The 15,312-nt window shown below is 39.5% G+C and overlaps 1 protein-coding gene across 4 annotated transcripts in view; it reads left to right on the plus strand.

The window, feature by feature from the left end:
• Positions 1-13,113, plus strand: part of si:ch211-214j8.12 (uncharacterized protein LOC100000539 homolog) — a 32,324-nt gene extending 19,211 nt beyond the window's left edge. For all 4 annotated transcript variants that reach the window (XM_039759106.1, XM_039759105.1, XM_039759107.1 and 1 more), the window contains 2 exons: positions 916-1,082; positions 10,721-13,113. In XM_039759106.1, the coding sequence (XP_039615040.1) occupies positions 916-1,082; positions 10,721-12,022 (1,469 nt within the window). In that variant the 3' untranslated portion in view covers positions 12,023-13,113. The remainder of the gene's footprint in view (positions 1-915; positions 1,083-10,720) is intronic.
• Positions 13,114-15,312: the final 2,199 nt, after the last annotated feature.

Raw genomic sequence — 15,312 nt, forward strand, 5'->3', positions numbered from 1 at the left:
TCCTCCATTTTTTATTAACATTATTTGTGTCACTACTAAGTCCAGTTAATAGCCAGAATGTCTGAGTTCTGCTGATTCAGATACCACTGAATTACCAAATGTTGGTTATGAGATGTCAATCTGTGCTGAGTCAGCTACTTGACTTAGATAATGTTTATTTTCTATCATGTGACCACTCCTATACCAGGGACTATAACCAGTACAGCACACAATTAAATGTCTAGTTTACGTGGTGCTGCAGTAGTTATAACTGCTGTATTATACCTCCACTTGTCTGTATGAAGTATACACTTTCTCCTCATGTCTATGTGATCTGTAATCTAATTTCCTTCTTAGATTGATGGGCCTGATGTAGTTGAGAGTGTCCTATGATGGACAGGAGGTCTCTCCAAGGTAGAGAGAACTGTTCTGTTCCCAATTCTCCCAGCATACACTTTATCCCCCCAAGACCTTGCACTGGAATATGAGGCTTGGAAAGCATTGTTACACAAGGCTTCAGTGTGTATCACCTGTTCCTCACAGCTTCAAGGACCCTACGTAACTCCTATCTTATCTACTGTATTATATGAAGAATTTTCATTTTTTTGAATATCTATATAGGTTTTCTCCCAGGTTTACCCCATATGTCAAAAACATGCATGTTATGTTTATTAGCAACCCTTTTTGCTCCAGTATGAGTGACTGTGTGTGAATGTTTGTACTAGTGTGCCCTGCAGTAGGCTGGCATCACACCCAGGGCTGTTTAGGTCCTTGGACCTAATGCAGTTTATTTGTAATTTAGTTGTTATAATGAAACAACAGCCAAAACAAAAAATCTTTGGATACTGATTCTATGGATTATTTCTGTTTTTTTTTTTTGTTTTAACCTCTTTTTTAATAGTAGATTTTATGAGTTTCTATGTTTATGTTTTTCAGCTGGACGTTTGGTACAGGAACTATTAAAAATACTGGTGGATGCTAACCAAATGACCCGTGCTTACCTTCATTTGCTGCTTGTTCCCCACCTGAGTGAGCTAAGCCTTGGTGGATGTGCCACCATTGTTAGCAATCCTATCTGTCAGCTGATTAGCACACGTTGCAAGGTGGGTAACCATGCACGTGAGTCTGGCTACGTCTCCTGGGCTGGAATTATGTTTAAGAACATGTAACATGTGTCTAGACGAGGAGTTTACACTGGAGGCAAGGTGAAACGATTGGCTTGGCTTGTGCAAGTGAATGACAATCTAGCATTGTGTTTACAACAATAATGCAAATGATCAATATGAAAAAAAATCCAGAGACACATCTTTTAAATCAGATTAACACACTGTCGTCCCATACTTCCACTTTCCAATATGACTATGCTAATCAGCTACAGTATGTTGAACAAAGAATTGAAAAATATTTTAGGATCAAAAATCTGGTCTAAGCGTCTACATATAGTTCAGTTGTTCAGTCAGTCAGTCAGTCACTCATTGTCAAACCCGCTTAGTCTGGAAGTCTGCTGGAGACAATCCCAGCTTTCATAGGGCATAAGGCAGGAACAAACCCTGGACAGAGCACCAGTCCAACACAGGGTGAACACACATACACACACCAACTGCATGATGGGGCCAATTTAGGATCGGCAGTTCACCTAACCTGCATGTCTTTGGACTGCGGGAAGAAACCAGAGCACCTGGAGTAAACCCACACAGACATGGGAAGAACATGAAAACTCCACGCAGGGAGGACCTGGGGTACGAACTCTGGTCTTCTTTTTATCACTGTGCCACCTTGGTGCCTCTAAATGCATTCTCATTTTGAATATTATTGAGATTTAGATCCATATATGAAGATGGATCAGAAATTTGATTCAAGGATAAGGTTTCCTTTTTTGTTGCTTACATTTTAAGAAAAAACTTAGATACGTGTAAGATAATTAAAAATGTCTGATATGATAATGTGTAAAGTGTAAATATTTTTGATTGACAAAATTATGCTGAAATATCACAGAACTGAAAACAGTAGGTTTTATCTAAAGAATATCTCTTTTCACTTTGCTTCATTTACGGTCCACTTTACCTGATGAGGTAACATACAGAGTCTTGACCAGGCAGGTAGATGAGTCTGAGAAGCCAAGCAAGTTTGGGGTACAAACCCTGGTAGCCCAGTTTAATAATAACTCAAAAGACAGCCACAGACAGCTCAAACAGAAAAACACCTTAATGCTATCGATTTCTCTGGCAGCGTTTCCTAGTAGGAATTGTGTTCTCTGGGAAAGTCAGCTTTACATCTGACATCTCTTTCTTCTAGAGAGCCATCTTTGCAATCTGGCAAGTGAAAGGGTCAAGGTTTCTTTGGCAAGGGTGGTGTTTCCCAGGCAATGGGTCAGTCTTCTCTCTTGGGAGCTTTTTTTGGCTGTGGAGGAGGAAGGAGACGATAAGGTTAGCCCTGCCCGGGCTTTGTTTCCTGCCTTGCACCATGTTTTGGCTGGGATTGGCTCCAGCAGACCCCCGTGATCCTGTAGTTAGGATATAGCAGGTTGGATGATGGATGGATAGATATAATTTTAATACATGAAAAATAAAACCCATGTCTGGCATTTAAGCATTTTTCCAATTTCAAATACATTATATTCTTGTGATCTGTGTAGGTGATAAATGTCAACTGAGCATCCTGAAACCAGTGACACCATTGCTCTAGAGCCAGTTTAATTGTAAGCAATTCTTGATTGACTGCAGTATAATTCTGTTCCACAGGACGTAGTTTTCTCAAGAAAAATGCACAAGGATGTAAATCATCTCTATCAGAAAATTCTTCTACAGAATGTCACCCACTCATATGCTTTAAGAGTAGAAAACAACAGTTTCAATGTGTTAAAAGGTTCCTGAGCTTTTAAGGTCCACGCACATTTTTTATGACACTTCCTAGGTATTGAGTTGAGAGATTATGGAATTGTAATGTTTAATAAATTCGAGATAATAATTAGCAAAACCAACATATCATTCAACTAGTTTTACACTGTCTGAAGAATTCAAATTTTGAACTATATAATCAGTTAATTTTTGTCCATACTAAGACACTACCTCAAAATCCCACATCCCAAAAATAACACAGAGTCTTAATAATAACATTTTTCTCACATAGTAAACAGTTTATTGCAACAAAGTCTGCTCAACATCTCACTGACATGACTAACATAACTTTCATAACTATTAGAAAAGATCAAAATATAATCAATATATACTAATATACACTGGTGCCTAAAATATCTCTGATAAGTAAGTAATTATTATCTCAAGTAATTTATGAAATTTTGAAAGTTGCTGGTGTATTTGCCAAACCATAGGGTATAAGTCTCTATTCATAAAGCTCAGATGAAGTGGTAAAGACAGTTCTAAATTTCCCCCTCTCACATTTATGAATTAGATTGTAAGCGCTGCCTAAATTTAATTATGTAAAGTTTATGATTTAAAGTTATTTGATCTAACAATGATAATCTGAGATGAAAAAAATATCCAATTTCAGATGCTAACAGATATGTGACGCAGGCTTATAAAGTGTTGTGTCTGGAATATCACAAATGTATTTCTTAACAGAACATGAACATTCTCCACCTTTATTTTACACATCTTTCACGAAGTAAACAATATAAAAAAATCTGTTGTTGATGTCATGTCTTGCCTGTATGTCTGACCATCTCTCCATCCATCTCTGTACATGAAACAACTTGGCTCCCATTTGAACAATTTAGTTAAAATTTGGTAAACTAATTCTTCAAGGAAATTTGTCAGAAAGGTGAACTCACCTTAAGATATTTCAGGTATAGCACATTGTATATATTTCTGAAATTTCAGAAACTTCCATTTAAAAAGCATTTGTGTTTCTTAGAAATCATGCCTCTTAAAATACAGAGACATTCAATGTCACCTCAATTACTGCTAATACATGTAATTGCATTCTGGTGTTGCTGTTATTTTTGGGTACAAGGTTAGCTATGTAAAAAAATAGTGTCTTGAATCCGAGCAGATAAGGGACCCAATCACCATCTAAGCTAGGAAAGAAATTATTGATCCTGGTTACACAAGCAGCAATGGCTATCCACTTCATAGCCACTGTTTACCATTTGCAATGTAAGAGTGCACATAGGAGACAAAAAAACAATAGTGGTACAGGTTGGGTGCAGTATTCATGAGATGGAATTAAACTTCTTGCAACTTTAATGAATAATACAATCTCAAGGCCCCAAGTTCAAAGCCTGCTGTTGCTGTCTCAGTTAGGAAAAATGGCTGGGCGATTGGTGACACTGAAATTCTGTGGGAATTCCCAAGTAGAAAGAAGCAGCAAATATTGTTGGATCCTCATTGCTTCACATTTGACTCCAATACTTTTAAATTGTTTATCAAAAATAATGTATGAAATCCGTCTTTATGATTTGAATAAATTGTGCAAAAAGAAAACTAAAATACAATAAATAAAACAAATGCAGCATCTGTAACAGAAACATACATTAACTGGCTAGCAGAAGTGGTCTTATCAGATTTTACTTGAAGGGGCATTTGAACTGTAGAATTAAAGTAGGCTTCATGTAATTACATCTGGCAACATGTAAAGTATGAGTGTATATTGTTTAATTTTTTTGATACTTTAGAGATCCAGTTATTGTATGTGCCTATTGTCTTAAAGTGCTCTGCAAATTAGTTGTGGAACAGTTTTTAAATTATGCAATAATAGTTCAGAGTGGCGCAGAGGTCTGCACTGCTGCCCCAATGCTCCAGGTAGCAGGTTTGAATCCTGACCCTTTAATTAAATGGAGCTATCCTCATCTCCCTGTGTCTCCATGGGTTTTTACTGCATTCTCCTGATTTGCCCACACATCCCAAACATATGCATGTCAGGTTGACAAGCAGTTTTAAAATGGCTCCATGTAAGTAAATGTCCCGTGCCCTGTGTCGGTCTGACATCTTGTCAAAAGCTAGTTCCTACCTTGTGGCTAATACTGCTTTATAGGCTGCAGCCAATTTAACTAAAAACAGTATTAAGCAAGTTCAGTAATATTTGTTTATATGCATAGATGTACTCCAAGGTCATCAGTGTTCCTCAGGTTAATGATTATATCTTTGGATTTCAGTAGCTGCTCGCTCACTCACTCACTCACTCACTCACTCACTCACTCACTCACTCACTCACTCACTCACTCACTCACTAATTCTCCAACTTCCCGTGTAGGTAGAAGGCTGAAATTTGGCAGGCTTATTCCTTACAGCTTACGTACAAAAGTTAAGCAGGTTTCATTTCGAAATTCTACACGTAACGGCCGATAATGGTCGACAACGTCCGCCATGTTGAACTTTCTTATTTATGGCCCCATCTTCACGAAATTTGGTAGGTGGCTTCCCTGCGCTAACCAAAATCGTTGTACGTACTTATATCGGTGGTGTGATGTCACTGTCAGCCGCCATATTGAACTTTCCAACGTCACTAATTCTCCAACTTACCATGTAGGTAGAAGGCTGAAATTTGGCAGGCTCATTCCTTACAGCTTACTTACAAAAGTTAAGCAGTTTTCATTTCGAAATTCTACATGTAACGGTCATAACGGTCAACAACGTCCATCATGTTGAACTTTCTTATTCATGGCCCCATCTTCACGAAATTTGGTATGCGGCTTCCCTGCGCTAACCGAAACCAATGTACGTACTTATTTCGGTGGTATGACGCCACTGTCAGCCGCCATATTGAACTTTCCAACGTCACTAATTCTACAACTTCCCGTGTAGGTAGAAGGCTGAAATTTGGTACTTATTTCGGTGGTATGATGCCACTGTTGGTCGCCATATTGAACTTTTCAACGGTCTTTGTTACTTATGGGCCCATCTTCAAGAAATTTGGTACGCGGGTTCCCAACGCTAACTGAATCCTACTTACGTACATATATACGTCCATAGCCTGCAGCTCGGTCACCATGTGAGGCAGCGTTGAGTCCCCCATCCCAACGCCTCCCACGTTGTTGGCTGCCTGCCTATATAAGGCCGTCCGTCTCTCCAGTCTCTACATTCCCTTCCTTGCTTCGCCACGGGATTCACGTCTCCCTGCTGATACCTACAGCCTTCTTATTTAATCCATGGCTTCTCCGCTGTTTTATTGTTTGTTTATTACGATTATAGTTATTGTGTAGGTATTTTAGACTTACTTTACATTGTTCAGGTACCCATTTCCTTTATCATTCCAACCGTACCCCCATTAACATGTCTATCGAGGTGATCACCATCGCTCAAAGAACTGTCACTTACCGAATGGTTTCCATGCCTAGAGATGGCACCTGCCTTTTCCATTCTCTTTGTTACATATTGCAGGCTCACTCTTGATATCCGGAGGAACATTGTGTCTTATGTATTGAATGACTGGGACAGGTTCAAGGTGTGGACTGATGACGGTACAGGAGATAATTATACTACACAGGAGCACTATAAGAGTGAAATGCTTAAGCCCTTCACCTATGGTTCTGCCTGTGAGTTGATGGCTGCCGCTGAATTGTTCGGTTGTCGCTTTCAAGTGTACCAAAATGGCCAAATATTTTACACCTTTCGAAACCGCCAATGCCTCTTAAACATCTTAGATTCACAGGTGACGATTTCAGTAGTGGACACTTTGATGTTTATAAATGTTTAAACTCTCAAAAGCTGGATGTGAAGTTATCAATAAAACCGGTTGTATGCTTACAACGCTTGACAGATGCCGAACGTCTCTTCAACACAAGTCCTACAAATACTGTCGTAATTGAAACAAACCATGAAACTCAAACCGATTATGACAGCAGCAATCCAAGCTGTGAGATTTGAAACAAGATTACTGTTCACATGGCCAACTGTACGTTGCATGCTCAAGAGTAAGCTCAGCGCACAGCTTGGTCATATTACAACCGGAGGGCCAAACTCACAATGTGGTATACAAAGAGATCCTTAACAAATAATTATTGGTATATTTTTCCTCAGTTTAAAAAGGTTTAATTTTCTTCTTAATAAAAATTTTAAGGCAGTACTTCTCCACTGTGAAGGCAGGTATTTTGCTAGTATATATATATATCTATCTATATCTATATATCTATCTATATGTATATATCTATATCTATCTATCTATATATGTGTGTGTATATATATATCTATATATATATATATATATATATATATATATATATACAGTGGAACCTCAAGATACGAGGAAAGTATGAGCGAAAAAATTCGGATCTAAATACGAGCATTGACTCACGTAATGAGCCACGAGCTAGGCTGTGGGTATGCGTGACGCGTTTCCCGATCCGCCTCGACTCGGGGATTCACCCAAGCTGACGCTGCCAGCCTGTCAGCTCACTCAGTGTTCCTAGTTCTCCCGTAGCGTGAGGATCTACGCGTTTGTGCGCTTGTGATTTCATTGTTTCGCTGTAGCAGTTCGCTGTATAAGCGTATCCAAAAATATCGCGGACATGCAGACGGAGAATGGGAGACGATTGCCCTCAAGAGGAGAGAGAGAGAGAGAGAGAGAGAGAGAGAGAGAAAAGAGAGAGAGAGAGGGAGGCGCGAGATAAGGAGAGAGAGAGAGAGGCGAGCGAGATAAGGAGAGAGAGAGAGAGAGAGATGAGCAAGCGAGAGAGATAAGGAGACAGAGAGAGAGATGCGTGCGCGAGCGAGAGAGATAAGGAGAGAGAGACGCGCATGAGAGAGAAGAACCATCAGCTCAGTTATGATCACATGACGCTCAGCAGACAAAGTGTATCCATACTACTCATATTGGAAGACATTGCACGTTTTATCAAGTCAAAATTAATTAAAAAATGTAGCTTGTCTTGCAAAACACTCATAAACCAAGTTATTGTACTCGCAAACCGAGGTTCCACTTGTATATATTATTTATCAGTGTTATTTGTTAGGAAAATTGATTTTAATGTTGATATTTTTGGGGGTGCGGAACTGATTAACTGGATTTCCATTATTTTCAATGGGGAAGTTTGTTCTAGATACGATAAATTCGCTATACAAGCTCAGTGCTGGAACGAATTAAACTTGTATCTTGAGGTTCCACTGTATATATATATCTCCTTTGGGGTGCGAGCAACTGTTGCTGGGGGTGCCAGAATCCATCGATGAAGTAAAATTAAAAACATTATTTGTACAAAATCTTAATTTATCTATCCATTCCTAAATAATTAATGGGCAGGTTATTTCGTATCAGTGCAATACGCTGCTTGTTAAAACGGATGACTCCTGCTCTTACATGCACTTAGTGCTGCGTTGGTATTATGAACTATCGTATCTGTTCAAGTTCTATTTAAATTTTAAATATAAGTAATTTTTATTTAGTTGACAGAAATATGTTTAGTAGGAATGTAAGTTAAATTTAGTCATCATTGCATACATTTTTCTTCACCATAAAAATTTAAAGACTAAATTCAACTTCCATTCCTACCAAAGATATTTTTGGCGACTAAATAGAACCTACTTATATCCAAATTAGAGCTATTGAGCTGTCCCCCTGCTTGCCTGAATAAGTCACCCTCGCTTCGCTCTTACTTTTTTACCGTTCATTTAATCATGGCTAGTCGTGGAAAAATTATAAAATGGAAGGAGAATTACACTGAGTATGGCTTTACCAAAACAATTATTGATGGTGAATAAAGTATCCATTATTCATAAAGCTTCAATTGGTGATCTGTTTTTCTGTGTTAACCTCATATTTTTTCATACTTCTCAAATCAAGGGGGTGCGAGGGTAAAATGAATCGGGAATCGCTGATCAATGTAATCAGTGTACCAGGAAATCATGCATTGAGAGAAGTTCCCCTTTGCTTGGAATGCAAAGTGTGATTAAATGCGTTATTTTTTAACGCATTATGGAGCACATGCATCAAAGCTTCTCAGCTGTGCTTGTGCTAAGGAAAGGAAACATTTTAAAAATAACATAACATGATTGTCAATGTAACATTTTGTAAGTAGTGCCTGGAGGATTTAGAGTGTGGAGAAACTCTAGAGACAGCGTGTGTATTAACTTGTGGATTTTTCTGTGAGTATTTGGTGGCAGTGTGACAAAGTTGCTTCCGCAAGACCGCGTTAGCTGCGGAGCTCAGCTCAGAGCGAAATGAGGTGAATGGGAGGGGAGAGGATGATGTCACTCCCCCACCCGCCTCAACTGTCAATCCCCCCACAAACACAGTGTCACGCACGCAGCATGGGAAGCAGCTAAAGGGCTCGAGTGAAGGCAGTTCTGAGGCATGCCCGGATGTGGCATAGTGCACTAACTCTTTTTCTCACTTCCCTGTAGACCAAACCCGGGAGGCTCCACCTGGCTCTCTTGACATCACTTCTGGGACCGAACCAATGGAAACAGACCTTACCAGCTCCGGCCCCCCTGATGTCACATCCGGGCCTGGTCCAATGAATAATGAACACGTGCCTACCCTTTTCCCTTCTCCCGCAGTCTGGTATAGACTCTGTTGTATGCACTTCAGTGCCAGTGCTTTGAAAACGACTTTTGCAGCCAGGATACCAAATTATATGGGTGGCTGCCCCAAACCTTTATCTGTCTTTGTCTCGTTTTATTACAACAGTCTCTCGGAATTTGCATAAGCACAGCCCTTCACCAGCAATTTTAACTTAGTTACAAAGTGATCAAAACTCTCGTTTATATCCTGCGTCCTCTTATTAAACTTGTATCCCGACAAACGCCAGCGGCAGCCTGTCTATGAACTTAATTTGAACTTTAGGTTTACACCGTGCTTTGTTTCCGCAGTAGCTGCACTTATGAATATGCTTGTATGTGTCACTCGCTCGCTTCTTATTGTTTCGCTGCCTTCTCAATTGTATAATGCATGTTTTCTTCAGCGCTTTTTGGAGCTCTTCCTTGTTTTCTACGTACTGCGCTCACAGTCAGTTCACGTGATTACGTGGGAGGCGTGATGATGTCACACGAAACTCTGCCCCCCACGGCCATCGAGCTGAACTCCATTACAGTATATGGAGAAAAATAGGTTCCAGTTATGACCATTACGCGTAGAATTTCGAAATGAAACCTGCCTAATTTTTGTAAGTAAGCTGTAAGGAATGAGCCTGCCAAATTTCAGCCTTCCACCCACATGGAAAGTTGGAGAATTAGTAATGAGTGAGTGAGTGAGTGAGTGATTGAGTGAGTAAGGGGCTTTGCCTTTTATTAGTATAGATACATTTTTACCTCCCACACCAACTCAGGCTAGTGTTCCAAATTCTCAACTAGTGTTCCAAATTCTCAAAGCCAGTCTCCATTTTCAGACTTGACTCCATCTAGGTCTTTTCCATCTATACCTGCTACTGAAGTAACATTGCACCCAAACCTCACCCTTCTTCTTGCAGGTGGTGAATCCACAAGATGGCTCCACATCACTGTTTCAGGCTCAGACTGACTGGGTTATATGGGTTGCCCAACTATTAGACACTTGCCAGTGAATGCCACCACCTGGCCTGGCTCCAGGGGTGGGACCCAGTAACTCTGTCCGGAGCAGGGTACACTGTTTTCTAATTTGTACTGTTATACGGGTCATTGTGCATTGTTCTTGTCTGAGCTTTCAACCTAAACTTCTTTACCAAAGGAGTCCCTACCAAGAGTGAAAAGCCCCAGATCATGTAGCTCTGAGTATCCCTAATCTCCACCTGACAAGGTAACTGGCCAGGGTAGGGTGCTTCTTAGTAAACTATGGCATTAAACTGCTCTAACTGCCTGTCTTTATCCTACAGAACCTCACCTTTCTGGACCTGCAGAATTGTAAGCGTATACAACCTTCCTGTTTAGTCGACATGGTTGAGATACTGCCTGGCCTGAGGAAGGTCAACCTCTCTGGAACCCAGTGTAACACCCCAGTCCTGGTTGCTCTTGGATTAAATTGTACTGCCTTGAGAGATCTTGACATTTCTAATTGTACGATGGTCACCTCTATAGGTTTACTGTACCTTGCTTATGACCCATCGCGAGGTGTCACTACTGGCTCTCAACTCCGAAGACTGGTGGCAACAGATATTGACTCAAAGGAAAGTTCCTATAGTGTAGAGGCCATAGTCTTTCTTCTACTTTCTTTGACTCAGTTGGAATATTTAGAGCATAACTGTCTGGTTGATGCTTGCTATTCTATTGCTACTTTAAATTTTGGAATACAGGACTGCTTTGCCAAAAAAGAAGGGTTCCCTTCTTTGTCTGAACTTGTTCAGCTGAGAGTGAATGACTCAAAATGTACCATTTCCTTAAATCTAAGAAGAATGTTAGAAGTGGAGATTGGCCTCTTGGAAAATCTAGTACCTCTTAGTGAAAAGGTGGTAGAGGCATCAATTCTGTGTGGAAGTACCTTGAAGTCTGGGTGGGAGCAACTTTTATGGCCTAACCTGAACCAGCTTACTCTTCAACATTGTGGAACTCACTTCCTTGCCCTAGAGGAGCTTCTTCCTGTTTTAGAGAATCTAGGTCCTAATCTTCGCTATCTTTCAATCCAGGATTTCTGCTTCGTTCATGGCTCCACAATTGGACATATTCTAACTCTGTGTTCTAACTTAGTGGTCTTCCACTGCCACTTGGATTGTATAGAGACTAATCGTGAGCTTGATGTGGGAGACGAAGAGGATGATGATCTATCAGTTTTAGCTATGAAACATTACCTACCTCGTATGAAAGAGTTCATCCTCAGATTTCCAGACAACTGCTCTTTACTGCCTGCCGAGACCAGAGTTGCAATAAAGATGGCTTTGGTCTCCCTCCTCAAAGGTTCTTCAAAGTTGGAGAAGCTGCTGCTCCTTAGCCTGCCCTTCTCCCTGGATAAAATATTTTTCAAAGTTTTTAAAGAAACCAGTTTTGCCTTAAGGAGCCTTCACACCATGAGCTTAGCACACAGTGGAGTTTCTGTGGATACTGCATTCCAGCTCCTTAATGAAGACAATCAATTGAGTCACCTGGACCTGAGCTACTGCCAGGACATAAGTCGTAAAGACTATGAACAGCTTAAGAGGATAATCCATAAGAAAAAGTTTGAAATGCATATTACTTGGAAATGAGCACTCAAGGAAATGTTAAAAAAAAAAAAAAAAACATTTATTCAGACATTTGGGATGTTCGGTCTTGTCTGGTTAAATAATAGTTGGATTTTCAAAATATAAATGTTAAACAAAATGATGTACAGAGAATATTTTAGGAGCAAGGGGTCAAAAGGGATCCTGTAATGCTAAGGAGATTAAGGTAGAATTACCAATAATGAAATAATGTTTAGACCAGCGCTCAGAGCCAGTTAGGGCTGGCAGAGAACTGTAACCAGGGCATTGTCAAGAAACGGTAAGAATGATTAGGAGTTTGATAATAATAGCAGAGGAACTGGGAACCAGTATTTACGTCTGTATTGAGTTAATGGAAAGCAAATGAAAAATAGATATAAACTATGTAATATTGGGGGGCTAGCAGATATTCAGAACTGAAAATTGTGGTTAGTAGCTTCCTTTTTGTTTTTTACACATTGGGCCTGGGGTACTTTACAGTTCCCATTTGTGTGTTCCAAGTACAGTTTCCACTCATCACTTTTTATATAAATGAAATGGCCCATAAAGTCACATATAAATTAGACTTTCTAACATTATTTTTCTGTTGTGACCAACAGGGACACCCATTGTCTTGCATCCAAAACCTGATGTGGGCCTTGGTGGCAACAACCAGAGCAAGGTGGATTGGGCTGTCAGGAAGTGCAAATTACATCTCCTTTTCAAATACTGTCAGATTTTGTCAGGGTGATTGCCTATGAAAACATTTTGAGTTAATGGCAAAATTTTTTCTATAACAACAAGCAATCTTAACTGACTGCTCTATACAAGGGCAGCAGCTCCATGTCAAAATGGGACTTTAATAGCAAATGTTCAGGAAAAAAATGATCATATGGATAATCTAAAAATGGTATTTGAGAAACGCTAAAGTTCAGTCTACATGTTATTTCTGCACAGAAGAATGTCACACAGTGAGTCTGAAACAAGGGTTCAAGCTGGAGTATCACATGATTTTGACTTGCATCTTTTGATACACCATGGCCACACCCCAGGAAGGAACAAACTGAAAATATGTAATAGAACAAGAGATAAAAACAAAAATAAAATGCATACTTCTATGTGTACCTTTTATTTTATCCTTATAACCACTGTGATAAGAATGAGTCGGAGACATCATAAAGATTTGAGGCAGCCACCCGTATAATTGAATCGGCTGCAAAAATAGTTGTAAATAGCACGATGTGCTTAGTTCAGAGTCCAGAACAGAACTGCCTGTACTGAGGCAATATGGCAGTTTTAAAGGGCTGGAAGGGAAGTGACGTCATCTATGCCGGAACTGGGAGTGGTGTCCTTGTGCCCGGAAGTGACATCATCCTTGGGGCCAGCAACAGGCGGGATTTCCCGGGAAAGGTCTGCAAGGGACTGAGAGAGAAAGTCAGTACACTCCACCACCCCCTGGCCTGGCGTAGAATTACTAGTGTTTAGGCCCTTCAGCTGCTTCCCATGCGCACGTATGTGAAACCACATACAGTTTATCTTATCCATATAACCACATACACCAGTGAGCCTATTGCCATATCTGCTTGTAAGTCTCTTAATCCACATTATCACATTAGTAAATACGAAATTTAGGCACATGTAGACAGCTGCTAGTCTCTAACCTGAGGGATCTATCTGTCTTAAGTCTTAAGCAAGTCACGACCTCATAGTTCACAGGGTGCTCACCACATGGCACATGTGGCAACAAATCAGAAATAAATGAGACAAGAAAGATAGCATAAGTAAACTGCTGTGATGCAGCCCTCAGGTCTCCAAACTGTGAATACAAACTACCTATATGCATGTTGTAGTTAAACAAGGCACTTTTTAAAATTTTTATTAACAAACACAGCTGAGCCACAGCAAATAATATGAAATCAGTGAATTTAATGAATGCTTTAGTTGATGCCTTTCAAGCCAGATATTATGAGACTACTGCCAAGTCACAATATGGGTTAAGAAAATTAAATATTACAATGAAGCATGTGCCTCTGCCACTGATTGGCTAGTACAGTCCATAAACAGCATCTGTTTGACATTTGCTGAATTAATAAAAATTTGCATAGTAGCTTCAAAGTTTTGCAGTTAGTAAGCAAAACATCTAAAGAAATCTCTAAAAGATCTGGATGGAATAAACCAAATGTTTGTCGTAATTCAAAAATAAAAACTGACTGTTTCTCAGGACATGAAGTGATTGGCTCAAATAATGATCTTCATGATTGCTTCTTGTCCACAGTTTGTCTTGTTTGTGATTTAGTGGTAATCAGGAAATGCAGTTTTAAAACATTTGTTTGAGAAGATAGAAACTGATCCTTACTGTATAGGCACCAGACCCTTTCAGACGTGTAGGTTTTTCCAAGAATTTGCCAGTTTGAGACCTCATGAAAGTCAAAGTTGATAACATGGGAAACTTGATCAAGTAGTCTGTCGTGTTGTTGTCATGGCCAGGATTTGTGGGGATCTACTGCCAAAGTCAATCTATGAACAAAATATAGCAAAAATACTAAGTGAAGCACACCTACCATGATAAGTACTGATGTTAACACAAGTAAACTCAGTCTTCACATTTTTTTGGCTTATGACCAAATGTTTATTTTGACCTGTTTTCTCTTTATGGTCTTTCTCTCAGAAAAAAAAAATGAAAGCACAACTGAGATATTAGTTTTTTGAATATATTTATTTTTATTTGTCTTGTGGAGAAGCTGACTGGTTGGACTCTTATCAGCTGCTTACAAGTTCATTGTGTTCTGAATATTATATATATTTAAATATACAAACTTTTGCTCAGATTAAAAATTATCAGTTTCTGACTTTTCCTGTTTTTTACAAAAATAGCAGGAAAATATACTCAAAATAGCTTCATCAAGTGTGCCTCTGTCATATTCCTTGAGCTAGGGGTCTGCATAGTACTGATTTTTCATCCTACTCCATGCCACTCCCAGCAAAATATCAAATTTTTGTCTGTTCCTACCACTTTCCCCCTACACTTGCAAGTGGTTCCATTCCACCCCTGACCACATTCCAACTTTCCCCTTTAAAAGGCACTTGAACTGGTCACATAGCCTAAGTCGTTTATTGAAACAGCAGTATCAACCAGGGAGCAAAAAAATCACAGAGATGGCTATTTATGGCTTTGTTTTCTTTTTCACAATACAATCAGAGTTGATCTATTGATATCCTTTTCAGAAAATAATAAATAGATGAATAGATACAGGGTGACAAGATGTCAATTTATTTGAGACCTTGGCCGGTATTTATAAAATCTATAAAGTTGTTTG

This window comes from Polypterus senegalus, chromosome 7 (genome assembly GCF_016835505.1).
Source record: "Polypterus senegalus isolate Bchr_013 chromosome 7, ASM1683550v1, whole genome shotgun sequence".
NCBI lineage: Eukaryota > Metazoa > Chordata > Cladistia > Polypteriformes > Polypteridae > Polypterus > Polypterus senegalus.